We start from the raw sequence: 26,205 nt of genomic DNA, 5'->3' as shown, positions 1-26,205 counted from the left end.
GATAACATGTCTAACATGATGTACACAGCTGTTTTTAATTTCCCATTACAGGGTCTTGAGAGCCTTCTGACCTTTGCCTTTTCATGTATACAGGGGTTTCTTGTTGACATTGTTCTAGCTGATAACTGCAAGTTGCGTAGTTGTTGTGAAATGTGACCATCTTACCTGCTCCTCTTTGCTTCAACTACCTAATCTGAACTCATGCTTTTGCTTAGTGGTACAGTTAAATCACATCCTTTGTACCGAGATCCATGCTGTGTTGGGGCAACCCCTCTGCAGGCCCTTGTATGTGTTTTTTGTTCCATGTCTAGTGGTCCGGAGACATCACAAGACTACAGAACTTTTCAGCTAGAAACACACTTGTGCAAGCTTTGTCTCCCTCTGCTGGAGTTTCAGTGGAAATACAAATGTACCCGTGTGGGATATTACACTGATTGTATCATGGGAGCATCAGATCCCCACCACACTTACTTTTCACTGTTAGTATTGTTGAATAACTTCACTGTAGGTTTAGGCTTAAAAGAGTAAATATTACACAGTAATGTGTATTGGCCGCAGGCTTTAAGAGATGTCATTTAATCAAAGATCAATTCTCTCCCTTTCTCATATTCTGTCATGTTGTTTTGTGTTGTTTTACTGCCTGTTTGTTGTCTGCTTGTTCCAGATTTTTAAAGGTCTGGGACTCCCACAGCTTGTCGTACCCACACATTGAGCACAATCCACAATTCAACTCCTGGGGTTTTAAAAGCGTATCCACTGACAAAAATGAACCCAACAAAAAGTCACTTTTTTGTAGTCTAGACTTATCAGTCGGTTCACTAACCTTGGTTGCAAGTAAGGCTGTACTTCCTGCAGCTGGGAGGTATCACAAAGGATAAGAAATCAGAAAATGACAGGGCAGCTCAGCATGCCACAGTGCTGCTAAAGCATGTTATGCTGAGCCAGTGGAAATGAGCATTGATGTGGTGTCGGGTGGCTGTGTGTTAGATCAAACAGTTTTACCACTAGACCTCCACTAGAGGGCAGCAACAATTTTTATTTCATCATTGATGCTGTAATACAAATATTTTATATACCACAGAAATAATATGTTGTTCCCAGTAGAAATGCTTTGTGTACTTCATAGATTTTTGTATGTTGACTACAGTACTTGTTTGTATAAATCTACTCGTTATAAATGTTTTCTTTATTGCAGATCCACATATATATCCAGTTAACAGTGTTCCTAGCACTGTAAGGTGCTCTGGGAAAAGCATATATATCCATTAGCATAAGCTATGTAAGGGAGGCCACAGTATTCATTTTAAATGCATATAGATATAGTGTGCCTCATCCAGAGTAATGGTACCATCAGTGAATTAGGTCTAATTGTCCTGTCAGCAATATGACTAGCAGTGGGAAACCATTACTGTGACCTTAAATATTCAATTCTGTTTTATATTTAGATCCAGTTTGTGGCCTGGTGATTTCTGAGCACTCTACAGCCAGTAAACACACAAAGCTGTTATGTTTGCTGTGTGTTTCCTAATGCATTATACATGCTTTTAGGAGAAATGTCAGCATAGAAATGTGCTGTAGTTACTGCATGTGTGGGTATCAGAATGTAATGTATATTAAAAAAAATCAGCAACCCTAAAAGTTTCTTACAGTTCATCTGCCCTAGCTCAACTTAAACATTGAGCAGGGCAGATTGTCACGACCTACCGTAAGAGCAGCATTGTGTTTCTGTTGCATTGCATCACAAGAATATGAAGTACATGAAGTACCAACATGCCAGGACACTCACCCACTTTGTGATGGCTTCCAGGCCGTACGTGGAAGCTGTTTGGCAAAGTTAATGTGGGTAGCATTTCCAATCTCTGAAGTAAAGGGTGGCTGCATAATTACACACATATTTCTACCGTGATTACTGTTTTCCTTTAGTATTTCCATTATTTTTAAAGCTTAAAAAGTGTCATTGTTGCCATATGTGATCATTATTATTCTCTTATTTTTAAATGTATAAGTGTCAATGATGCAGCAGGCAGTCTGTGTGTACATTCAATTGTGGTGCAGCTACATGTGTTGTACACACAGACAGTCAGACAGCAAAAGTCTTGTTGTTGCAGATAACAGCTGTGTGTTTGGGGTAAAACCATACACAAGCAAACATGAAAACATGAGATAAAGGAAACCTCTGTAATTTGTTATCTGTTTGTGTGTTTTGATAAACTAAGCTGAGCTACAGATGTAAACACACATTTTATATTTTAGGACATCCAGCAGCAGTGATACTTTAATTAAGTGCAGTCCTTGGCTCATGTGGGGTGTTGTTGCAGGTTACAGCTGTGTGCTGGTAGTGAACGTGTGGTGCAGCAGGCCAGTCTTGGCAGCATGGTGAAGGCCCAGAAGTCAGCTGGGAGGAAGAACTCTCACTGTCTCCGCAGACAGGTACTGAAAAAAAAAGACAAAAATGCCTGGATGTTATTGTCCAGTCTTTTTCCCTTCACTGTCAGATTGTGGAAAACACACTTCTGTTATGAGTACACAGTACATCCCACTTTATACATTTGAAATAGCCAGCACCATGTGGTTGTCTTTATCCTAGTTCAGCACACACACTGTGTTCTCTGTCAGCATATGAAACCACTAATTTGCACAATAAGGTGTTCACAATATGTTTCCTGGATAAAGATTAAACTTAGTCTTGGCCTCATATAACGTTTCTTTGGATATCTCTACTGAGCCTATGTGTTAGTCAAGAATTAAAACTTTTAGTGCGAAACTAAAGTTAATCACTGTCCAGGAAACCAGCCCTGTTTGTTTGTTTCTGTATGTCTTCATGTGTTAGGGGAAATTACAGTGTGCACTCAGTTTGTGCAATGAAAGTCATAATATTAATATCCACACACTTTATTCCAGGAAGCACCTCAGAGATTTACTTTGACTAGCTTCTCCTTTAATGCAAATACTTTATTCAGAACTCCATCCTCACAGTCTGCCATGCATTATGATCCTTAGTCTAAAGATAAATAGTTTTTAAACTACAGATCATAATGAAAGTAACTGATGAGACTTTGATGTATGGCATATGCCTATTGTTATGAATATAGGAAATGAATCATGTTAAGTAATGAGTCATAATAACTATAATCCACTCTGCTTAATCCAGATTTCACTCGTCTGTTTCATTGTTCATTCCACCCTGTAGTTTTATTCAGCAGTAAGTGGAAATTCATGACGAGTCCACCTACTCTAATCAGTGCCCATTCTCTTGCTTTGTGCTCACTGCTTTTCACTGGAAAATAAGAAATTAGTCATGAACAACTGATTGATTGACTGATTGCTAACTGAATAGTGGCACTTCATGGTGTTTCTTTTAACTTTTTCACTGGACAGTCTTGATGTTGAAGTCTTGCCAAAGTAACACACAGGTTTTAGGGTTGGGGTAATTCACTTCTTCACACTTTTCTACAGGCCATGACAAACTGGTTGAGATAAAACATTTTGGGTTGTTGTAATAGATTATTTGTGTACTGCACAGATGGCTTCACTGAGCCTGTGGAACATACTGTTGAGCTATTTTGTGGTCATTTGATTATGCTGTGGTACGCACTGTGTGTGTGTGTGTGTGTGTGTGTGTGTGTGTGTGTGTGTGTGTGTGTGTGTGTGTGTGTGTGTGTGGGGATGACACAGTGTCCAAGTGGCGCGCTTGTCCTGTGGTGATGTGCTGTAATGTTCCTGAACGGCGGAGTCATTTATCCCCCTTCAAGGGCAGCGGGGACACGAGGAGTGAGACCGACAGTCACAGACAGAGAGAGAAAATGAGGATAAATTGGTGGGTGGGAGAGGAGGAAAGATTGGGGACTTAGAGGAAAAATAGGTGTGGGCAAGAGGCACGGCTATACACACACACACACGCACACACACACATGTCACAGTTGCACATACAGATGGATGTGTGCACACTGAAGGGCTGATGTGGAGTCACTTATCTGCTGAAGGGTGGCTGTGTGTGACAAGGTTAACATCCCCCTACAAAATCTCTGCATGCTCAGGACACATGACAGCAACACATACACACACACACACACACACACACACACACACACACACACACACACACACACACACACATATACACACACACTATCTATCTACAGTCTGCTGTGGTGACACCTCATTCTGTCCAGAAGATGTGTTTTTTTTCTTATTTTTCAATAAGGGCAAATAACTCATGTTTATTAATGACAGATACTCTTTCTGCTGTTGAGTTTTTTTTAATATTTCTCAAGTTACAGATCAAGTTTTTAAAAAAAAAATATTATATAAACCTTAGTGTTTCTTTAATGTAATTGTGAGGGGTTTTAGGTATTCAGTGGGTAACTGTGTCCATGTCTGACGTAGAAAACTGGTAATGATCTGGAACTTTAAACTTCACAATGCAAGGCCAAGGTTGATTTTTGGTGATTTGACAAAATCTAAAATCGCAACAATATATTTTATTAATGTAGCTACATAACTTTTCATCCTCCTCAGCTCATCTTTTTTATGTCTGGTTTAGCTCCCACAGAGTGGTGGTCAGACAGAGATGGAGGAAGGCCAGCTCCAGTCAGACACCCAGCATCCACCACAGGCGCAGACCCATGGAGGAGACCAGTCCTCTGATCAAGCGCAACTCCAGACCTCTGCTTCTGCTGAGGCTCTATCTGAGAACTGGGATGAGAAGGAAACTCCAATGGACGTCCCGGAAAAAGGTGACCCTGCGTCCCAGGCCAAGCCTCTGTGGAAGCCCATTCCCCCTCTGCTGCCTGAGCCCGAGAACCACAGGAGCACTGCCACTGAGACCAGGGACCAGAGCTGCCAGACTGAGGAGAAGCTTCAGCAGACCAGCGCCGGTCATAACAAAGGTTGGTAACGTTTTCTCCCCTCAGCGCTTCCTGCTGCTTTGGTTCATCCACCTACAGGCTAAAACTGTCTGCCAGGCCCCTGTGTAGCTTCACTGCCAGAGCATTTCAGTAAGGCTGGAAAATGGCAGCTGAAAAGAAGAGCTTTTGGCTTTGATCGCCACAGTGTGCCTCACTGGTTAGCCCACATTATCAAAGATTTATGAACGTTTTATTCGGAGCTTGATTTATTACACTAGCTTTTGTATAAGTTTTGTATTGTTTTGCTAAGTCATGTCTGATGGTGTGGAAGCCACAAAATGAACAGAACAGAGTCATTAACACAGAAGGAAACTGATCCCGACTGAACCAAAAGCTTCAAAAAAAAAAATACAGTTTAGCCTAAAATAACTGTTTAAACTCCAGAGAGTAATTCATCTTTGCCAGGAGTTGGGACTTGGCTCTTATCTGGGCTCCTAGTTGTTATTGGTTTGTGTTGAATTACATAAAAAACATTTAATTTAAAACTGATGATTTCTGATGAAACTGATCATTTCTGTTAAGTTTGTAAATCCTGTCCCTCAGAGACCACAGGCCCTCACTACTGCTAGTTTGTTGTGATAAGTTCATTTACAGCAGCATGTTTCATGACCCTAAAGCCCAACTCAACTCACTGACAGCATATTGTAAAATATACTACAAAGCTATCAAAGCTGCCATCATGATGATGTAATGTTTCTGTTGATTGCTGCCGTGTTTGTTTCCGTTCCCTCTTCCTTCCTCTCATCTTGCCTGCGCAGGTTAATTTCTTTAGCCTTCCTCCTTCTTTCCTTAAAAAACAGATGTGGATGTCTTGATACACGTGTAAATCCTGCTACTGTGAGTTAATTTCTAACTTTGCTGCCAAAAAAAAAAACAGTCGCACCACTCGTAGTAAAGGGAAGCCGTTTGTGTAGACTGAAGTTTTCGGTTGGATGATCTTTGACCCTCTTGCAGAGGGGGGTGTGGAGGTCGGCGGGTCACTGACCTGCCCCGCTGGGATTATAGCAGTTTGCCTGGGAGAGGTGTGGGGGGATGGGGATGAGGAAAACACATTCTGTCACACATTAATACATAACCTCCATCTCGCTGTCTGCCAAAACCTCTTACACAGCTGTCATTCACATTTCTAGCTCTCTTTTTGTCTGACTCTCTCTGGGTGTGTCAGTCCGTTTGCTGGTCTTTTCTGCCTTCTGTCTGTCTCTCACTCACCTACACACAGACCCACAAACACACACACACTGGCAAACGCTGCACCGCTTACCGTGTAGTATGGGTTTGCGTGCTTGTGTGTGTGCATCCGAGCATGTGTGGAGTCAGCAAGGCTGAAAACATGCAAGCTCTCAACTTGCAGTCTTGTTTTCTGAGCAGAAGTAACTAAATCTTGGAAATAACAAAACCACAAAAAAAAAAAATCTGTCTGGTTAAAATAATCATTTGATATATGTATATATTGTCATAAATTAACAAAACACAGCATTGTCCATTGATTGGCAGTAGTGCATCTTGGATAAAGTAAATTGTAGCTTGCAGGCTGTAATTGAAGTGCACGCTTCAATACGGCACAAACAGTGGATATTTGTCACAGCTTTGTCACATTGACAGAGTTTTATTTGGAGCTTTGTCCCTGTCATCGCTCTTACAAAATGCTCTTTTTGTTGTAGAAATGATGTTCTCACTGTGACTTTCTTTCAAATCAATGTAATGCAGTGGTTCTCAAACTGGGGGGCAGAACCCCCCCGGGCTGGCATAGAGCCACTGCAGGTGGGGGGGTTGGGGCTGGGGGGGTGTGGACGACCAGGGGAAGAATATCGAGTGAAACTAAGTTGAATGAACATGATATGTAGGGGAATAACCAAATGAGAGATTGCTGATGCCATTGTGCTGATTTCACTTAAATTTCTGTTTGATCCTGTTTTAATTGGTTGCTTCCCCTATCATTGTCACTGATTGATAAAAAACTGTTGGGTGAGGGGGGGCGTGAACTTTTTTCATCTTCTGAAGGGGGCGTTGGAATGAGAGAAACTTAAGTTTGCATTCACACATGCACTGCAACCCTGAACTGATCTAGACATTTCCACGAGGAGCTGAACGTGAAAACACAAATGTCCAAATCAGTTGACCTGGACATTAAACGTACCATGCCAGCCCCATGGAACAAAGTCTGTTTAATGTCCAGTTGAGCCCATATGTGAATAGAGACATCACTCCTCACCAAACAGAATATTTCCAGTAGGTGAAAACGTTCCTGACACAGACAATATCCTGTTGTGTGATACGTGTGTGAATGGGCAACTCCAGACTTTGTCTGGCGTCATATGAGAAAACGGCTTTAGGCACTTGAGGTGATTACAGGGTCTGTGGGGGTGTGTGTGAATGTAATTGGTCTATTCTTTTGGCTGTTTAACCCTCTTTCTTTTTATGCCCATATCTATGAAAAGTGTGTTGTGTGTTTTATAGTGTTGTTATAAAAATAAATATGTTAAAATAAAAGAAAAAATATGAAATCGGGTAGAAAGAGAGCACTTCACCTCCCCACAATGCCAGTAGCTCATTGTGTGTCAGCTGCTGTCAGCCTGTGTCAATAATGCAGGAACCAAAGCCCCACTCCTGCTATTTTATATTTAATGTTTTATACAAAGGAAAAGTAAAGCTGTTTGGCTCTGAGATCAATAAGTAAAAATAACACCCCTAAGTGTATTGGTTCACTTTTTTCCAGGCAGAAATATGTTCTGGACTTTGATGGTCTTTTTGAAAACAGAATGACTCTGTTCTCGGCTGTATTTTAATCCTGATTGTTAAATATTTGTCAGGAAACAAACCAACCTTTTTTGCTGAGAAAATCGACATCATGCAGACTTTGAAGCTGAAATAGGTCAGATGTAAACTGTATATATTTCACATACCAATTAGGTGTTCGAAAGACAGTAATATTGTGCTAGTTGACTGGTTAAAAGTAATAAAGGGAAGTTATTATAAAGGCAGGTCAATATATCAAACAAAACATTAAATCCCCACCATCATCAGGATTGCAGTTTTCCAGTTGACCCTGCACCCCCCCCGGTGATTGAGGTCGAGCAAAGGCAAACCCATTTTCCAGTACACATTTCAATAAATTTCCTCCTGGTCACATTCCTGATCAGGCAGGATCAGATGCTGCGCTGGCTCTCACCACTGTTGGACTAAGCATAAAAATAAGTCGTCAGTATGCACCCCCCCCTCGCCCACTGCATGTTTTCCTACAGTCCCACCTGAGCTTTAGTCGCCTGAACAAGCATCACTGAGAGATTTGATTTGTGAGGATTGATTTTCATTCGTGTTTTACTGTCTGCACCCTGTATTTCCTTCCTGTTCACATCTTTGATAGAGCTAAGGAATACTGATCTTAGAAGGGAAAGATAAATGGCCTTCTTTCTCATACTCATCCTTGAAAGTGTGTGTGCTGCGTGTGCTGTGTGTGCAACAAGGTAATGAGGTCAGAGTGAATCACTGTCCCGCAAAGACCTCATTGTCTGACTCTGATTGCGTGTACCCTTTAAGCACACTGCAATATACTTTGTGTCTTACCAGGTCCCCAGAATTCCCAGGTGATGCTGTATTTCTCAAAGACTGTCATACTCTGATGTAATTATATGCTGGCTTTGCTACAATGCAATCTCTCTCTCACTCTCTCTCGCTCTCTCTCCCCCTCTCTCCCTCTGTAGGTTTCTGTGTGGAGCCTGGAGATCCTCCTCTGCTCCAGCAGCCTTTACAAACTTCCAAGTCTGGGATTCAGCAGATAATTGAATGCTTCCGCTCAGGTTTGTGTCTGTGTGTTGGTTTTTTTACTGTCCACTCATTTTTTTTATTTATTGTTTCCTGTCATAGCTTCCTTCTGTTGACTGATTTCACTGTTATCAGACCTCGGTGATTAATGTTGGTCGATATTACAGTATATACCATGCAATAACAGAAGGTGTTCACCCGTAGAGATTTGGTAATACCGTTTCCACCACGGTTCCGGTCCCTTAGTGTCTCTCTGCTAGATATTCAGGGCAGGCAGTGATCTGCTGCCTCACAAGATAAAGTGATTTGGGCAGCATGACTGGTTACTGTGTTCTCAGGTAACGTGAGAGTGACAGTTGGGGGCAGTAATGCACCCCTAAGCTGGTTTGCCAAGCACTGCAGAATAAGAGAGTGACAAGAGAAATGGAGGAGGAGAGTGAAATATAGCAGTAAATGCAGAACAGGAGGCATCTCAGCCAGCAGAACAGTTACTGTATCAAGATTAGTTACCGTGCTATAAAATGACATGTTCCATGATAGAAGATTTTTGCCGTATTGCCCACCCCTACTGGTTGTGTAACAAATGTCGAGGCCGGTTTTCCATATGAGAGGAATGACACAGTTGCTTGGTTGTTGCATAGATTGATGACACGTTCGAAGTTTCCTCCAACAACTTCACGTCTGTTTTTTCCCTTGCACCATTGAAAATTGAACTGTCAAAAAGAAAAGAAGTATGTACCAGAATGTACTCGATGTAAACCAGTGTTTATCAAAAAAATGTCAGTTGTCTGTCAGTGGTAGTCCATCACTAATGTAACTTCTTCTAGTTGATTCACAATAAAAGCCTTCCTGTGGTTCATTGGTATTTGATGTATGCTTGCCTTGCGTCAACATTCCTTAGCACAGCAGCAGATAGCTTAGTTTCCTGGGTTACATTAAGCACAACATGGCCATTTTGAAACTGCTGCTTTTTCTCTTGTTGCCGTCTTACATGACCACACGTGTTTTGAGCCAGCCATGTTAAATTTAGCGTGACGACCAAAGCTCCTCTGACGGTTTGCTCTGCTCCCAGATAAGGCCATAATACTGTGGGTCAGTGCGGTTATCCCATGCTGCTGTGGTAAACAGTAATGCCACAACAACATGGTGGCAGCTGCGAGGGTCCGTGTGTGTGTGTGTGTGTGTGTGTGTGTGTGTGTGAGTGAGAGAGACAGCAATTTGCGCAGGTACTGTCAGCTGTGTGAGTCACCATAACAATGTTTACTCATTTTGGATGCAACGTGTGTCTCTGCGTCCCTGTGCGTGTATGTGCACACGTGAGGTAAATGTCTAAGAGAGTGTTGAATGAATGCGATGCAATGAGTTGTGTTTTTGTCAACAAATATGAGTCAGATCTCCAACAAAGCCCCGGATTCTTCCATATGGTCAAACTGAGTTGAAACTGAACATATGAGTCAGCATGTGACAACAATGATGGGATGTAAAGTTGATAACAGCAGTGACGCAAAGTAACATCTCATATAAATACAACATTTGAAATCCTTTAAAAGTACAAAGACATTTTTTTTGTTTGTTTTTTGGGGGATTAATTTACCCAACAGACCTTTTAGACAGACTGGAAATTATCAGCTCTTCTTCTCTGCATAACTCCTATTTCCATCGCTTCTTTTTCTTTGTCTTGCAGGCACCACCCAGCTGAAACACATGCTGCTGAGGGAGGTGGACACCATCTTTGAGTGTAAACTGTGTCGCAGTCTGTTCAGAGGCCTGCCCAATCTCATCACGCATAAAGAGTACTACTGCCTGTCACGGCTGCCCGATTCCGACGGTTAGTGACACAACACATTAGCATGTCTAGAATATTTACCCATCAGCTTTTATACCCATAGCGCTGCATAAAAGATATTTTCAAGGGCATTTGTGGTTCTTTGTGCTTTGATCTTAAGACCCTGTTGTGGATATTTCTCTTTCAGTAAATGTGTAGCATTCTTCACAACTGGAGATGGACAGATTTGAATTTTACGCATATTAAAAGTGGACCACAATAATTCCAGTGTCAGGGCTGGATGGTGAAAAATTAAGTGTTTCAAAGAAAAACCATTTTGTTTATCCAGTAATCTCACAATTAACACCCAAATCTCAATGGTGAAAAACAGACACCAATTAAAGTAATTTATCAAAATAACAATGCAGTACACTTTCAGCCGCTAGTAATAGACTCTTGATTGAGAAAAATTAAGTCACTGATGCAAGGAACAGCTTAATTAAGACCACAAGCAGACGAAGAAGAGATTTCTGTTTTTCAACAGCGATCATTACAGTGGATAAAGCTGAGCAAAATATAATTGACCGTTTGTGTTGAGATGGATTCCTCTTTCAGAAGGAGAGCAGAAGAGTGTTAGGTAACAGAGAAATTACTTGGAAGAGTCGGCCAGGGTTCATCCTCTCTCAGAGTCTCGTACCACTTCTAGGCAGCAAAGAATAGAGACAAGGGGACATACTGTGGCTAATGAGAAGTAGATAAAAACACAAATGGTGCAAGATCAAAGTCACGCGAGGGAAGAGCAGAATAGAAACTGCACTTAGTGTAAGGGAAATGACTGATGGATTGAAGTTGTTACAGTGTGCATGTGAGTTTGTGTGTGAATGTGTGTGAAAAGGAAAGAGAAAGGGCTGTGTACAGAAGAGAGGAGATGAGAGGAGAATAATGAGTAGGAGACAGATGGTGTGAAAGGGAGAGAAGAAACCTCAGAGTGACAGAATCTGAAAGTAAAATGTGGAAACACCTTAGGAAACGAAGTAATCAGTAATTCTGTGCGTAGGTTTTGGTGTGTGTAAACTAAACTAAAGTGTGTATGGGGCTGTAGCTGAAGTCAATTTTGATCCCTGCCTCATTCAGGGAGTCAGTGTTTGTGTGATCTTTACACGTTTGCATTTGCAAGCACAAAAGCTCTGGCCCAGCTCGTGGAGTTTGTCTTCTACGTATTGATTTTATTATGGAGCTTATAGCCGTGTATATATTTTATCTTTTTTAAGATTTTTTTTTTTTTTCAAGTAAATTAGGACTTTTTTTTTTATTATAGAATTCTTCACAACCACAGATCTGCTATTAAGGCAGATATGTGGATATTGATTGTGAGGTCCCTGGTTTCTGTCATGGACATGTATGCAAATTAGCTCATATTTAGTAAGGTAATGGGCAATTTGGATAAATACAACTTCAGACAACCTGTAATACAAAAAATTATTGTCTTTATGTAAGTAATCAGCTAGGGAAGTTTCATTGTGATAACTATTAGGTTTCCATGATTTACCTGCAGTGTCCTAAAGAAAATGTAATTTGTCTGGGTGCCTTCAGATAAAAGAGCTGAGTTTGAGTATGGTATGTCTACCCAATGTTTCTAAATTTCACACTGGGATCTCCACCGTCTCAGTTGACTCAGATGAGGTGGTCACGTCCTGTGACAAGGCAACAACTTGTTGGATGTTTGTAAGATATAATAATTTTATAATATCTTTTTTTTTTTTCTCTCCTAGGTTCGCCGGGTGACGACAGGCAGAGTGTTGCCATGAAGGATTTATTGGACGCCATATATCCCAGAGTCGACCGACCAGACTACGTCGTCCGACTGGAGCCCATTCAGACCACTAGCAAGGCCGTGTTCCAGTACCTCACCACGGAAGAGGAGCTGGCGAGATATCCATCACACACACCCAGGTCAGTGGTGCCGATGGAGTAAGATGTACTATAACTTTTAAAATGTTACACAAATGTAGTTTTGTGCATTGCAGCTGGCGTAGACTTGACTATAGTGTACTTGAGCCAAAGTTTGTCCCTCAAATCCTTCCCATGTCTCAGGTATTATGCTTCAATGTCCTTTACAGTGCCAGAGAGAGCCCGGTAGCATGGGAAGGAGAACCAGTGGAGGGTGCGGACAACAACCAGGCGAGCCAGCGAGGTGGGCCGGAGAGCCACAGCAGCCCGGGACACAACCAGGGGCAGAGGAGAAGGGAGGCTGAGGAGGAAGCTAAAGAAGAGCAGCCGCAGCCCGAAGACGAGGGGTCCACTAGTGGGGTAAGTGACTGGACACGTGAGGAGTAAACCTGCAGTGAAAGTCCGTGCATGTACATGTTTACATTCCTCTGAGAAACAGCTATCATTGCTGTGTTTTTTATAACCTGACCAACACACGAATATCAGACTCGGCACAACCAACAGGACAGAGTGGAAAATCAATCTCTCTCCCTTCTTTGTTCTCCACTGTGCCATCAGGTTGAAGACGTGACAATCTCCTGCTGCCTGTGCGGTCAGGACTTTAACTCGCGCCGCAGCATCAGGCGTCACTGCCGCAAAATGCACCAGACCAAACTGGAAGAGCTCCGCAAGTTCACAGAGACACGAACAGTTCCCACAAGTCTGCTCTCTATGGTGAAAGGTATTTACACGAATTATGAAAAAGATTGAGTATATTTATAAATTGATCAGTATTTTAAAATATTTTTTATAATGTTCGTGAAATCATGCTGAAAAGAGCTTGTATACTCATATCAGCACTGGCTTTCAATCTCCACAAGGCCAAAAAATATTTTCAAAAGTCGAAAAATTACTTATTTTTACTATTTATTTTTTATACTTATCGAAGACTTCCACATAACTGGATGATCAGAGAAGTGTAAATTTACTGCCAGTTGACATTTTATCTTGTAAAAAAATTTCAGTTTTGTTTTGTTTACTTTAGACCTGTCAGCCAATGCCACTTTTGTTTTTCAAAGTAAATTATCTGTTGGAATAATAATTATTCTTGTTGATGCTGGAGGTCGGCCGAGGACTCTCAGCACACCTACTGGAAAATCCTGCCCAGTGTGCCTCAAAACCTTTGCCACTAAAGCCAACGTGCGCCGTCACTTTGACGAGGTGCATCGTGGTCTGCGGAGGGACAACAACACACCCAACATTGCCTCGCGGCCCGGCCAGCCCTTCCCCCTGGAGGTCACGCCTCCCAGGAAGAGCAACAATTCCTCTCCAACACGTGGCCACAACTCCAAGACCACCCCCGTGAACTCTAAAGCGGCGCCTTCAAACCAAAACCAAGCCAAACCTCAGACTCAGCTCCCAGCCTCTCCACAGGCGAACCCGGCCTCATGCCGCTGCACGCTCTGCAAGAGGAACTACAGCTCTCAGGTTGGTTTCTTTGCCTTCGCTTTCTTAAAGGTTTGGCTGTCGTAGCAGTTAAAGGTGCTCTACGCTCGGTCTACTGGGTACTTATTTATTTTCATCTTAAATGGGTTGTGCTTATCCTCGGGAGTCAAAACATGACAAGGGAGAAAAAACAGAAATTATTGGTGTACAATTACATGAATGTGCAACAAGATGTTTCAGTTGATCGTTATGTTTATCTGTGTATTTCAGCTCATGTTGAAGAGGCACATGCGTATTGTCCACAAAATATACAGCATCAAAAGTAACAGGTCTGCTCCCACGCCGACCCCTGCTACGACAGCAGCTACTCCTAACAGCAGCAGCGCCAGCGCAGGCCCGAGCAACAACATCCGAGTGAAAGAGGAGGCAGTGGAGCCGTCAGATGAAGACGAGGACGAGGACATCGACAGCAGCCCGGCCCCGTCTCCGAGTGATAGCACTGGGGCAGCCAAAGCTGTTTCTGTGGCACACAACGCCATGAAGGTGAAGGAGGAGGAAGCCCCGTCGAGCCCAAAGATGATGTTGTCCTTATCGTCGTCGTCGTCGTCATCTTCCCGCGGGGGCAGCATGTGCAGTGGGGGCGTGGTGGCCAAAATGACCAAGCTGTCAGTGGGATTTGACTTCAAGCAGCTCTTCTGCAAACTGTGCAAGCGACAGTTCAGCTCCCGTCAGAACTTAACAAAGCACATCGAGCTGCACACGGACGGCAACGACATCTTCATCAAGTTTTACCGCTGCCCTCTCTGTCGCTACGAGTCACGTCGCAAACGTGACGTCCTTCGCCACGTGACTGTAGTCCACAAGAAGTCGTCTGCATACCTCGCCAAGATCATGCCCAAACTGGAGAGCAGGGCGGTGAAGAGGCTCGCCGAGGTCGTCCTCAACAGCACCAGCCCAAACAAGAGGACAAGCAGCAGCGTCAAAGAGGAAGTGAACGGACGCCACGCCTCTTCGTCGTCCTCCTCCTCTCCTTCGCCTCCCGTCACGCGCAAGCAAGAGTGCGCCACACCTGCCCCGACCTCCTCCTCCTCCTCAGCCTCTGCCGCGTCCTCTTCCTCCGCCCCGCCTCCTGCCCCCGTCACTCGAAAGCAGCAGGACCTCTCATCGCCTGCGTTCACCCCCTCCCCCCCTGTCACGCGTAAGCAGGAGAGACAGCAGACCACCCAGCATCCCCCCGCCAGCCCACCACTGACCCGCCGCAGTGAAAAACACATACACCAACGCAACTCCTCCTCCTCCTCCTCCGCCACCCCGCCCGGCAACCAACCACCACACACCCGGCGGCACGATGCCCAGTCAGAGAGAGAGAGCACCACTACAGGGACGTCCTCCACTGAAGTCAGGGTGACCAAGAATTTCTCACTCCACGCTTGTGACCAGTGTGGACGAGCCTTTGCTAAGAAGGTATTTGAGATTCAGCTTCTCACACACATTTATTTCTTTTTCAAACAATTTCAAATAGAGAGCAACAGTGGAAATGATCTACTGTATCAATTCCAATCTGACGGGTCTTTGTCAGGGTATATAGTGTGCTGGATAAAATAATCATCGTCACATGCTCTGCCCTCATGAAGACTCTAGGCAAAGAAATATCATGCACCAATGATTCAAAGTCAGACATCCAACCAAATCACTGATTGGAATATGCAATAGATTGTATTTGAGAAGCATCGTGAAAAATGTCAGGATTGTAAGAGGGAATTATTTTTTTCTATCATAAATTATTATCCTTCATTTATTGATGTAGTAGTTTGCCACATCTCTGACCCAAACACCATCTGAATCATGAAAAGTCAAATAATTGAATGAAATTTAATTAAAAATGAATGAATTTTCAAGCAAAAACTCAAATATTTTCTGTTTCCAGCGTCACAAATGTGAGGGTTTACTGCTTTTATTTAATTTTAAATTGAATACGTTTGGCTTTTGGACTGATAGTCTGACAAAACAAGACATTTAAAGATACAGCCTCTGACAACTTGAGGGGCCATCTTCACTATCTCACACATCATCCGATTCCCGCTAAGAATCAGATGTCGTCATTATCTGCATTCTGCCTGCAGTGCGATATTAAAGATGTATAAACCAGTAGCTTAACTTCATGTAATAAACAAACAAAAAAAAAAAGAAAAACCTGTCATACTTCTGCATACCATATGGATTTATTACTTAAAGCATTTGTATGAATGATCTGTTCTGTGAATTGTTTTCGTCAGCTGTACCTGGAGTCTCACAAGCGAAGCCATCGTAACGCAGCAACAGCCGCAGCCAGCAGGAGGAAAGGAGTCAGCACCCGCTCCAAATCCCTGGTCTGGTGAAAAACTCAGTGTAAGAATAAAGAGAGTTTACCTGCAGTACAAGGACTCAGCCACGTCATCGCTGTCTATCTCTCCTCTCTGTTTGCTTCTTTTTTCTTTCTTTTTTTTTCTCTGTTTTCTCTTTTGCCTCTGAGTTGCACCAGATTTCCATCCTGTCTTGTTTCCTCCCTCCCTGCGTATTCAGAATCCAAAAAGACATGCTGTGTACTCCAGCAAGTATGTGAATGTCTCTCGGTGTACGTGAGCTCGATTTGTGATATGAGTTTCCCTTGTGACATAAGAAGTGTGTTTATATTTGTGTAGACGACCATTCCCAAGGGGCAGAGATGAGAAACTACCATCATTCTGCAGCCTTTAATTGACCGCTCAGAACACTTCCTATGTTCTTCCTCCCGCCTATTCCTCCATGTATCAGGCTGCTCATTAGAAATCTTCCTCTTTGTCTGACTGTTGTTCTTTTATCTGCATCTTTCTTAATAATTACCTTTTCCTTCCCTAGTTTATCTCTGTTGATCCTTCCCCTTACAGTCTTTATTCTCCTCTTTCTTTTGTTCACCTCTCTCATCTTGTTCTTCTCTCTGCTCACAGTCCGCCGGGGATAAAGGACCAGAGAGCTACTAACAATGAAGAAGTGAATCAAAACTTTCAATTGGAAAAATAATGGGCGAATGGAACGAGCACAGAGCAGAGATGAAGGAAACAAACACGTCAGGAGTGAAGTACAAAGGATTTTCCTCCTTTTGCTTCAGAACCAAATATATTGTTGGAATCTGACTTTTTTTTTTTGTATAGTTTCATTATGAAGCCAGCCAGCTTGCTGGACAGTGGCGCTGCTATCCACGGAGAGCCTGCTCACTACTGCTGTATCTGTATTTACTTACCACAGTATGTAAATATAGATCCATATGCAGATGACTGATTTGTACTGCTTTGCTCTCGGTAAAACCGCCTATAGCAAACGGATGAAGAGTATGGAAGTGTGTGTGTGTGCGTGCGTGTGAGAAAGAGGACGGGAATCAGAACTGGATCGTGGCCTCCACAGGAAACAGGCTGGAAAGAAACTTCTTGATTTCTTGATCTTACATGAATACACAACATGTATTTGGGTCCTTCACTATCAACAGTTCAAATCAGTTACACAGTTGATTTGTTGTATTCAAAACCACCTGTGCAACATAACCACAGAGCAACAGATCATATGAAACACTGTTGTTTCCTGCTATCTAACACAGAGAACCCGTCACCAAAGTGTTTCCCACCTGCCTTAGAGTTGAAGGTCACCTTTATCTTCTCATGTAAATGTTTCCTATTTGTATAATTCCTCACACTAGCAGCCCATAGTCTTATTTAGTAGTCTGTTTTATCTGCTCTGCAGTGACCAACAACAGGCTCTGGGGGCCATGTCTTGTATTAGATGATCAAATGTTCATAAATTACAAGGGTATTCTCAAAGGTTAGGAAGAGCCCAGAGTATATTTGCAGTTTTTTTTTTCCCAAGAATTGTGTGTGCACTTTTTCTAATACCACGTCTATCAATTTCCAGTGGTCACTGGTGTTTCCTTACATTTCACTGTCATTTTCTGCCTTCTCTGCGTAGACTGATTGCATGCTTGTGAAGGGTGTTTCCTATACCTTGACCATACCTGACCATACCTCTATATTTTAGCTAACTTATTAGCCCCAGAAGTAGCCTGGTTATATGGGAACCATCAGGCTACGAGAAGCAAGGCTTCAATAACGCATCAGTCACAAATTAAATAGGCTGAATGTGAATCTTCTTTAGCGTTTTATTTTAGAACATGATGCTGTGACAGACAAAGCATACCCTGTGCGGTTGTGTTAATGTGGGAGAGTTCAGGTTAGTGAGCAGGAAATATGGGACTGCCCATGTTATGAGGAATAATGTGTGTTTGGATGCATATATTTGCAGACAGGTCACCTTTGGTGTAACAGCCACACTGCTACAGACATTTGGAACCAGTATCTGGAAGACTTTATTTTCTGAAGGGAGATATCACACCGATAATCACCAAGATGATGGTGGTGGGGATCAGACGGCAGTCCTCACACAGTGTTACTGCACTGTGCAGCACATCTATTGCTGTAATGCTTGTAGTCACTTTTTGGCCAGTCAGGGCTAAAATCAAAACTGATAAACAGTGCAGTATCACAGCAATGTGGGAGCTAGTGAGTTCTTGCGAAGCAGACGTGGCTATCTCAACTTGAAGCAGCCGCAGACATGGCGGGTTTTGGGACTCGGATACTGGCGCTGCTAATATTGATCATAAAGGGCCAAAATGGGAAAGCTGCCTCTTCTAAGCTAAACACTTCACTTCCTCTGATTTAAAAGTTTACATTAAACTTTTTGTTCCATTAACAAGAACTGCAGGGGCCTGTTCAATTAAACTTTGTGAACGTTTCTTTTTAACCTTACCAACATGATCTCCTTTTTTTTTCTTTTTTTTTTTTGACTAAATGCTGCATCAGTTCCTTTCAAAATGAGCTTTCATGTACTCAAAGTTAAGGGGGGCTGCATTTGTTTGATCACAGCTCCTGAGGTAGTCTTTGAAACACTGGCACATGAGGAGAGGGGGAAGGAGAGGATTGAGGAAGACCAAATGTAGATAATGTCTTAATGTTCAAACAGAAAGCCATGAAATGGAACAAAAGCAGAAAAAAAAGGAAAGACCAAACTTTATTTTTATAACTGAAAATGCTAATGCGACAAGGTCTTGAGAACATGTATATATGGGTTCATCCTACAGAGATGGTATAAAATAATAGTTATAATAGTCACAATAATTATTGACTTGTATTAACTGTTGGTTGACCATATGCTTCAAACATGTCTGACTACTTACTCTGTCACTGTTTAATGCTGAGGCAAGTTTGCGTTGTTCCACGATTAGTTGTCTTTTTTTTTGTATCATTCCTTTTTAAAGAGGACGTTTTTGTTGGGATGTTGAGAAGAGACCAGGAATCAAACCTCAAGAGACTCTTTGGATTTTTTATTTTTGTCATTTCTTTAATCATCAGTTGTAATATGTTATTAAGCTCACATTCTAGAGATCCTAAGAAGAGTTAGAGAAGCCTTTCAGATGTGACGAGAATGTTAAAACCAACCACTTAATAAATAAAAATGTACTGCTTCAAACCTCAGAGGGGAGTTTGGTATTGCTTTGGTTTTTTTTTTTTTTTTACCCTCAGATATGAGTCACATACTTCCATCAGTCATGTTTGTTTACTGCACTTGCAGGGAGGAGATTTCATTTGCCTTCACAGGAACTGCTTCTTTAGACTTTTACATTTTCAGTCATATTCTCCCTTTTTTTTTTTTTTTTTTTTTTGAGCTTTCTGAGTTGGCTTCCGACATAATTTCCTGTGGTTGCAATACGTCTCAAAGAGTGATAACAAGGATTTATGCGGGTGATGTCAGTGCACATTGACCTGCATATAGTGAAAGGAATCAACGCAGGATATCTTTTGGTAGTATAGTAAAGTGTGAATTCACCTTAAACCTGATCCACTTACTATCTTTTTTACTTCCATTCTCAAATGGATGTTTGATTTTTAAAAGACGCAGGCATTTACCAGGCAGGAAGGGTCTGTCAAAAGATGGTTGCATCATGGGAAATGTGGGATCTAACAGTTTGGGGGCTTAAAAAGTCCAGATACCTTGTCCTCTGCTCCTTCAGTTTTAAACATTGTTTTTCTAACCTGTCTCTCCCCCAGCTTTGCAGCACTAAATTCCTAGCGTCTTTGTTAGAGTGCTTTTTCAAGGAAGAAGGAAACCTCTTGAGAGATGGTGCTAACTTCAAGGGAACCGAATATTCTAAGGAAATCAAGCTTTATCTTACTTGAGTCTTTAGACCCTTAAGGACCCTTGATGCTCCCTGGTCCACACATTGGAAACCAGTGCAGCAATAGTCTTTCAGGCTGTTGTAGTCTCAGACATACTAAACAGCTTTAGATATACTCCGATCTCCACTTTACATCAATAGAAGAAATACTCAGGTCCTTTACTCAAGCAAAGGAGCAACAATGTCACGACACTCCACTACAAGGAAAAGTCCTGCAGTGAAAAAGTATAGTCTCATAAACAAAATAAAAGTATCAAAGTAACAGTAGATGATGCAGAAAAATGTGTCCTCACTGTTTTAACTTACTATTAGATATTACCTCATTACTGTTGTAGGTGGAGTTCATTTTAACCCACTTTATATATAGTTCATTACAATAAGGCATTATGTTTTATAAACTGACCATATGTAAAAATTGTAACTAAGTAACTAGTATATAAGTATTAGTATAAAGTACCATGAAATAAAAGAATAGTGAAGTAAAATATCTTCAAGTGGACTTCATTGCAGTAGCCTAAGGGTGCTACATTACACATTCCTATAGTCGACTGCATCCTGTGCTCTCCTGCTTTCTCTGTTGCAAACACACGACTTGTGCCGCCAAGTGGCGCCATTGCACCGCGTCCCTCCGCCATCGCCCTCAGCCGCAGCGGCGAAATCACAAATTGGACATGTTGCGCATATCTTTCCACATTGCCACATAAGAGAACACCCGGGTCTGTTTCGATTGCCTGGTTTCTCACTCCACACAGCTTATCAAATTGTTATTACACAGCAGATGGGATGCGCTTCATTTATTTAATTCCATTCACCAAAAAAAAAAAAAAAAAAAAAAAAAAGAAGCCACGGCGCTTAGGTTTTACAAGGGTGGGGGTAGTAAAAATGGATTGAAGTTCAGGCAATTAAGAGTCTGGCGCAACGCCTGTGTGAGCATATTTTGATGACTTATTAATGTGCGCAGATAACCAAAGCCCTCTATTGTGGAAACTATCGATCCGATTGATTAGTAATAAACTTGATTGAACGTGTGGACAGTGGCAGACAGACAGTGGTGCAATTAGACGATGATTTGGTGAGGGCGGGTAGAAGCAGATGTCTGAAATACATATGTTTCAGGTGGAGTGGGTTCCGTGCCTCAGTTGAGCTGCGGGAAGTCGTGCGCTGTCCCTTTCAGCACCGACGACCGGAGGAGCTGGAAAAGGAGTGAGGGCGCGTGCGTCCGTGCTGTGCTGGAGTAACGGCCGCGAGCGGACTTCTTCTTCTTCTTCTTTTGCGCGGGCAGGCTTCATACGCAAAGTGCGGGAAGCTGAGAGATGACTATGGATAAAAATCAGGTGGGTTATACCAACATTATTGATCATGACTGACAAGAGTCCGCGCGTGATGGATTCCTCTGCTCTCTCTCTCCCTCTCTCTCTCTCCCCCTCTCTCTCTCGCTCTCTCCCTCCCTGTACCGGAGACTCATTCTTGGGTATCCACTTCATTACGGGCAGCCTCCCTCTATTGTCTCCTTAAACAAATGCGGGGTTAAAAATTTTTTTTTTGCTTTACTACCACTGAAACCCGCTCTGCTTCTCACGACGGATCACTTTTCAAATATCGACAACATACATCCTTTTTTTTTCCTTCTTCTTCTTCATCTTCTTCTCCTCTCTCCGGCTTGTGGATGGTCTAATATTCCTTAAATATTTTTTTGCTTTTGTGGAGGAAAAAAAACAAACAAAAAAACAACAACACACATCTCACCACTCCAGGAGGACTGGTGTTATTTTAGGGTGGGGGATGTGAAAAAAAACAAAAAAACTGCTGAGCTCCGCAAGGAAGTTGCTTGAGGCGGACAGGGACCCCGAGGAGTCCGCGGAGGAGGCTGGAGACGGGAGCTTCTCACCCCTCACACTCTGTCGGATGAATTTGATTTGCTGAGGTATCTCATATAGGCTCCCATCATTTCCCACCCCCCACCCCCCATACCAACTGAATGCTGTTGCACTGTTGTTGTTTTTCCTCTCACATTCCTCTAGTGATGGCTTCTGAGCAGTCTCTTTCATTTATTGTCTCAGTTTGTCTTGCTGCCTATTTCTTGTGGGATTTTATTGATTTTTACCAATAATTTTTTGTTTTTCATTCCACATGGATTCTGTGCAGTAGAAGGTAGGTGAGCAAACGTCTTAACCGGCACATGGAAAGAGCTGTGTTTCCTATAACTCAGCATCGCCTGGGTACTGTAGACTGGAGTATTTTTTTTTTAAAAACAAGGAGACATGAGAAAACAGGCTCCATAATTTGCCCTCCCTACAGATATCATTGCACTGGTGCTCCTCTGCTCTTACTGTGGATGGCACTGTCTTAATTAGGGTGCAATCAGAATACCACCACTGCCTGTACAGAGAGAAGCCTATAGGGCTGCATAATGAGCATACACCCTGAGACTTTGATCTCACATAGTCTTATTTCTGAACCTGTGGGCTGTGTTTCATCTCCAGACACATGACTTCATCACGTCAGTGGCATGTATTTTGAAACTGATCTCTGTCTCTTAGCAATGTAAAGCTGGGATTTCGTGCGTTTATCCATGTATGGAAGCTGTCGAAGAGGTGTCTTCACTTGTAGATAGCATCAATGGGAAACGTCAAATGTGTTGGCAGATGAGTCTAAAAGAGAGAAAATGCATTTTTGCATGCATTTATTTCATTTGCAGTGTGGGTAAGCCCAACACACAGAGCTCTGTGTGTTTGCATGTGTGTGTGTGCGTGTGTGTGTGTGTGTGTGTGGGGGGTGGAGGGTGTATTGAGGCAAGATCACCATTTGAGTGCGTCTTTGGACCACGATCTTGTAAAATCGTGAAAAAAAAAAAGATGCCTGAACATGTGACAGATGGTTGGGATTGGAGCAAAGGGGTGGGGGGGTATCAGGTTGAGAAAAAAAAAACAAAAAAAAAAACAGAAGACCAAAGAGGTGGCAGAGAGATCGACCGCAATTGTTAAGCGAGAGACTCGGAGAAACACCTACTTAGAGGGAGGGAGAGAATGAGGAGGCAAGGATGGGGAGAGGACAGGGCAGCAGAAAAGCTATCACTTTCTGAAAAGAGCAGCACACTCCCCTGAGGGATGAGGAGGCCCTGCAGAAGGTGATGTGACCGGGGGGGGGGGTATGATGGTAGTAGAGGAGCAGAGGATGGTGGTAGAAGTGAGGAAGAGGAGAATGAGGAAGGGAGAAAAGCGGAGGGGAGGCCACGTGTGGAGCAGGGAGGGAGGCAAGAGGAGTCAAGGGGGGATAAACGTGAAAATAGCAGGAAGGAAGGAAGGAAGGAAGGGGAGGAAAAGAGACGAGGTAAGAGCAGTGTTGGACACGGAGCGGGCAACCCTGACATAGGGAAGCAGCCGTGGGTGTAAATTAAAGAGAGTGATGATCTAGCCGCAGCCTCTCGGGGTTCAACCCTCTTCATCTGTAAGCCACTAACCCATCACAGCAGAGGAAACCTCCTTCTCCGGGATGTCTGCTGCCTCCTTTTAGGCTGCCACACGGGAGCACAAATCTAGTTTCTGAGCCTTTGTAAAGCATCATAAAGTACAGAGACTCTCACAGGAGCCTAGGGCTTCAGTTAAGGTTGAAAGATAAATAGCTATTAAGTTATTAAGGATATAGTATACAGATCAGATTGTGACTGATAAAAGAACGTGCAGACAAGGATGTCGCTGGTTTCCGCCTCCTTGGAAATGTGATAATTCTCAATGAGCGCTAGCGTAAATGAGACATGAAACTTCTAATAACCTCAGGGCCTCAGTTCAGTCGCGGGCGTTCACACACATCGCCCGGATCTGATCTTTTGCCACCCCCCTGTTTTGAGACGCTCACGTGCTCAAGCTACATCTTGAGAGAATGATTTGAAATCACGGGGGCGTGCACCCCCATGATTAAAGATGTCCATTAGGTTAGCTTTAGTCCGTGTGGCGGCTTCTGTGTTTGAGGAAGATCCAATTTCTTCCAAATGCTACGAGCTGAAAGAAAAAGATGAAATGAGCAGCAGAAGTCAGGGGAGATGATCAACACAAACAGTGTGAGAGCTATATTGGATCCTAGTAGTCTGTTGTCAGAAGCAGATATTAATTGCAGTTGAATAATTGGGTGTAGTAAGGCTTAATAACAGGGACCTCGAGCCTCCGTTGAACCCCCTTCCTGTGCCTGAGCCAAGTGGAGCCTGGATCCAAGGAAAAAGTGTTGAATAAACAATATCGCGGCCAGAAGAATATATGGTGTTAGCAGATGAATCAGAGCTGGCTAACCTATATAAAGCAGGGTTTTTAATCATAGCGGGGGCTTGGCTGGCTGTGTATGAGTGGCTTTGACCTAATTCCATTTAGAGTGGAGAGAAACTGATGAATTAATTGGGACAGAATCGAATTATAAATGGATTCATCGAGAGCGTGTCTCACGCTGTGATGAGATCTGAGCCCCAAACCTGTTAGGGGGGCCCTTGTGGGTGAAATGAGGCAGGGAAGTTGAAGCTGGGTGAATCATGCTTATTAAATAGAAATAGATAGATGCAGTTGAAGGTTACGGATAGGCTCTCATGCAGCATGATATACAGGTAGGCAGGACTGGGTTAACCTGCTAGGTGCCCCCCCCCCCCCAAGGGAACAACAAGCTGGGGGCCTCTCGTGACACTGTCTTGCTACAAGATCAAGATCAGATGATAATGCAGGTGCTGCCTTAAGGCTCTTATCATTAGAGTTTATAATGTGCTTTAGCGATGCATGCAGAATTATAAAAAAAACAAAAAAAAACATATTTTAATGACTTATATTACCACAAACTAATTGTTACAAGATGGAGCTGGAATTTTTAGAGGCCCCTGAGGGTCTTAGAGCCTTCGGCCAGTTTCCTGCTTTTCCTGGCCTTGAACACAGCCTACGTTCATCGACACGCACAACACATCACACATGTTAATGTTTACAGTTGAACATTAGCATGTCTTTGGGATTGACGTGCACACATCTTCTCATGTGCGCCTGATGTTTTTTTCGTAGAGGAATAGAATACACGGGTTAGGTGAGTAGTTGGTTTGAGCTTTGCAAATGATTCTCTAAGGGAACATAAGCAATTTAATGAGCTACAAGGCTAATTAATAGGCTAAACTGTGTGAAATAGGCCATCTTAGTAGCTAGGCACGTGTGTATTGAGGTAAGCAGGATACCTGTGATAATAGGACAATGTAATGAAATAAATGTCAGCCAAACAGCCTTGAATGCACTGAATGGCGCAGGATTCAATGCAACATCTTGTATAAGTCTCCATTCAAATTTAATTTCTATGAGCCTTTACATCTTTACTGAGGAGCTGGGAGCGAGGAGCTACATATCCCTTGCTAGCAATATAATGAATGCTTCTCAACTACAGATGTACAGGGACAATGCGAAAGGAAAAACAACAATTAACCCACCTTTAAATACTTATAGTGATGAAAATCTGAAACAGGTCGCTTCCTCGCTCTAAACAGTCACCATGCGGAAAAAATAAAATCACATTTTGGATCACGGGAGGCAAATGAGAAAATAAATCCCCAGGGCCTCAGCTAATGAAAGCACATTATCACTTCTATCATGTGGGAACCGACCAGTTTGTCACAACCAATTTTTCAGATCAGGTCCAAACTAAGTTATAGCACTTTTCGAGGATGTGGCTGCTCAGTGGGTAGAGCATGGGGTGATTACTGCCAGGGATGGGTGTGTGTGTGTGTGTGTGTGGGGGGGGGGGTGTGGATGTGGATGTGCAGCCTTACCTGCAGTGGGTGGAAGCAGAAATGGCACATCAACAATTAATATCATTAATGTGAACAAATCAGCATTCAACATGAAATCCACCTGTTGTGAGGCCCTGTGTGTGTGTGTGTGTGTGTGCGTGCACGTGTACGTGCGTGTACGTGCGTGTGTGTGTGTGGAGCTGGGGTGTATTGGATGTAATGTGTTCATTTAGCTGTAGCAGAAACAGCAGGTGTTTGAATGATGCAACACACTTGCTCCAAGGCAGCGCTCTCTGTCTTTTCACCGCTGCCTCTGTTTCTCTCGCACGGTCTCTCTCGGTTTCTCTCTCTGTCTCGCCTCCCTCTCCTCGTCTTACCCGTCTCTCTCTGCCCCCCCCCCCCCCCCCCCCCCCCCCCC

At 43.0% G+C, this 26,205-nt stretch overlaps 2 protein-coding genes across 4 annotated transcripts in view; both read left to right on the top strand.

The window, feature by feature from the left end:
* znf800b (zinc finger protein 800b) overlaps window positions 1-19,346 on the top strand; it is a 28,087-nt gene extending 8,741 nt beyond the window's left edge. Inside the window, exons 2-12 of one of the 2 annotated variants that reach the window (XM_023418003.2) lie at window positions 2,319-2,430; window positions 4,544-4,889; window positions 8,609-8,704; window positions 10,354-10,497; window positions 12,207-12,387; window positions 12,555-12,744; window positions 12,943-13,105; window positions 13,487-13,851; window positions 14,080-15,273; window positions 16,086-16,197; window positions 16,776-19,346. In XM_023418003.2, coding sequence (XP_023273771.1) covers window positions 2,374-2,430; window positions 4,544-4,889; window positions 8,609-8,704; window positions 10,354-10,497; window positions 12,207-12,387; window positions 12,555-12,744; window positions 12,943-13,105; window positions 13,487-13,851; window positions 14,080-15,273; window positions 16,086-16,187 — 2,838 coding nt within the window. In that variant the 5' untranslated portion in view covers window positions 2,319-2,373 and the 3' untranslated portion in view covers window positions 16,188-16,197; window positions 16,776-19,346. The remainder of the gene's footprint in view (window positions 1-2,318; window positions 2,431-4,543; window positions 4,890-8,608; window positions 8,705-10,353; window positions 10,498-12,206; window positions 12,388-12,554; window positions 12,745-12,942; window positions 13,106-13,486; window positions 13,852-14,079; window positions 15,274-16,085; window positions 16,198-16,775) is intronic. The other variant, XM_023418005.2, reaches the window with a different exon arrangement.
* A 1,784-nt stretch (window positions 19,347-21,130) lies between these two features.
* Window positions 21,131-26,205, top strand: part of grm8a (glutamate receptor, metabotropic 8a) — a 228,458-nt gene continuing 223,383 nt past the window's right edge. For both annotated transcript variants that reach the window (XM_023417987.2, XM_087177051.1), the window contains exon 1: window positions 21,131-21,971. The gene's annotated coding sequence lies outside the window, so the exon portion shown is untranslated. The remainder of the gene's footprint in view (window positions 21,972-26,205) is intronic.

This window comes from Seriola lalandi, unplaced genomic scaffold (assembly GCF_002814215.2).
Source record: "Seriola lalandi dorsalis isolate HSWRI2012SDOR001 ecotype SW California unplaced genomic scaffold, Sedor1 jcf7180002054579, whole genome shotgun sequence".
NCBI classification, from domain to species: Eukaryota; Metazoa; Chordata; class Actinopteri; order Carangiformes; family Carangidae; genus Seriola; species Seriola lalandi.
Note: the sequence above shows the minus strand (reverse complement) of the source record. Positions and strands in the feature narration are given on the sequence as shown.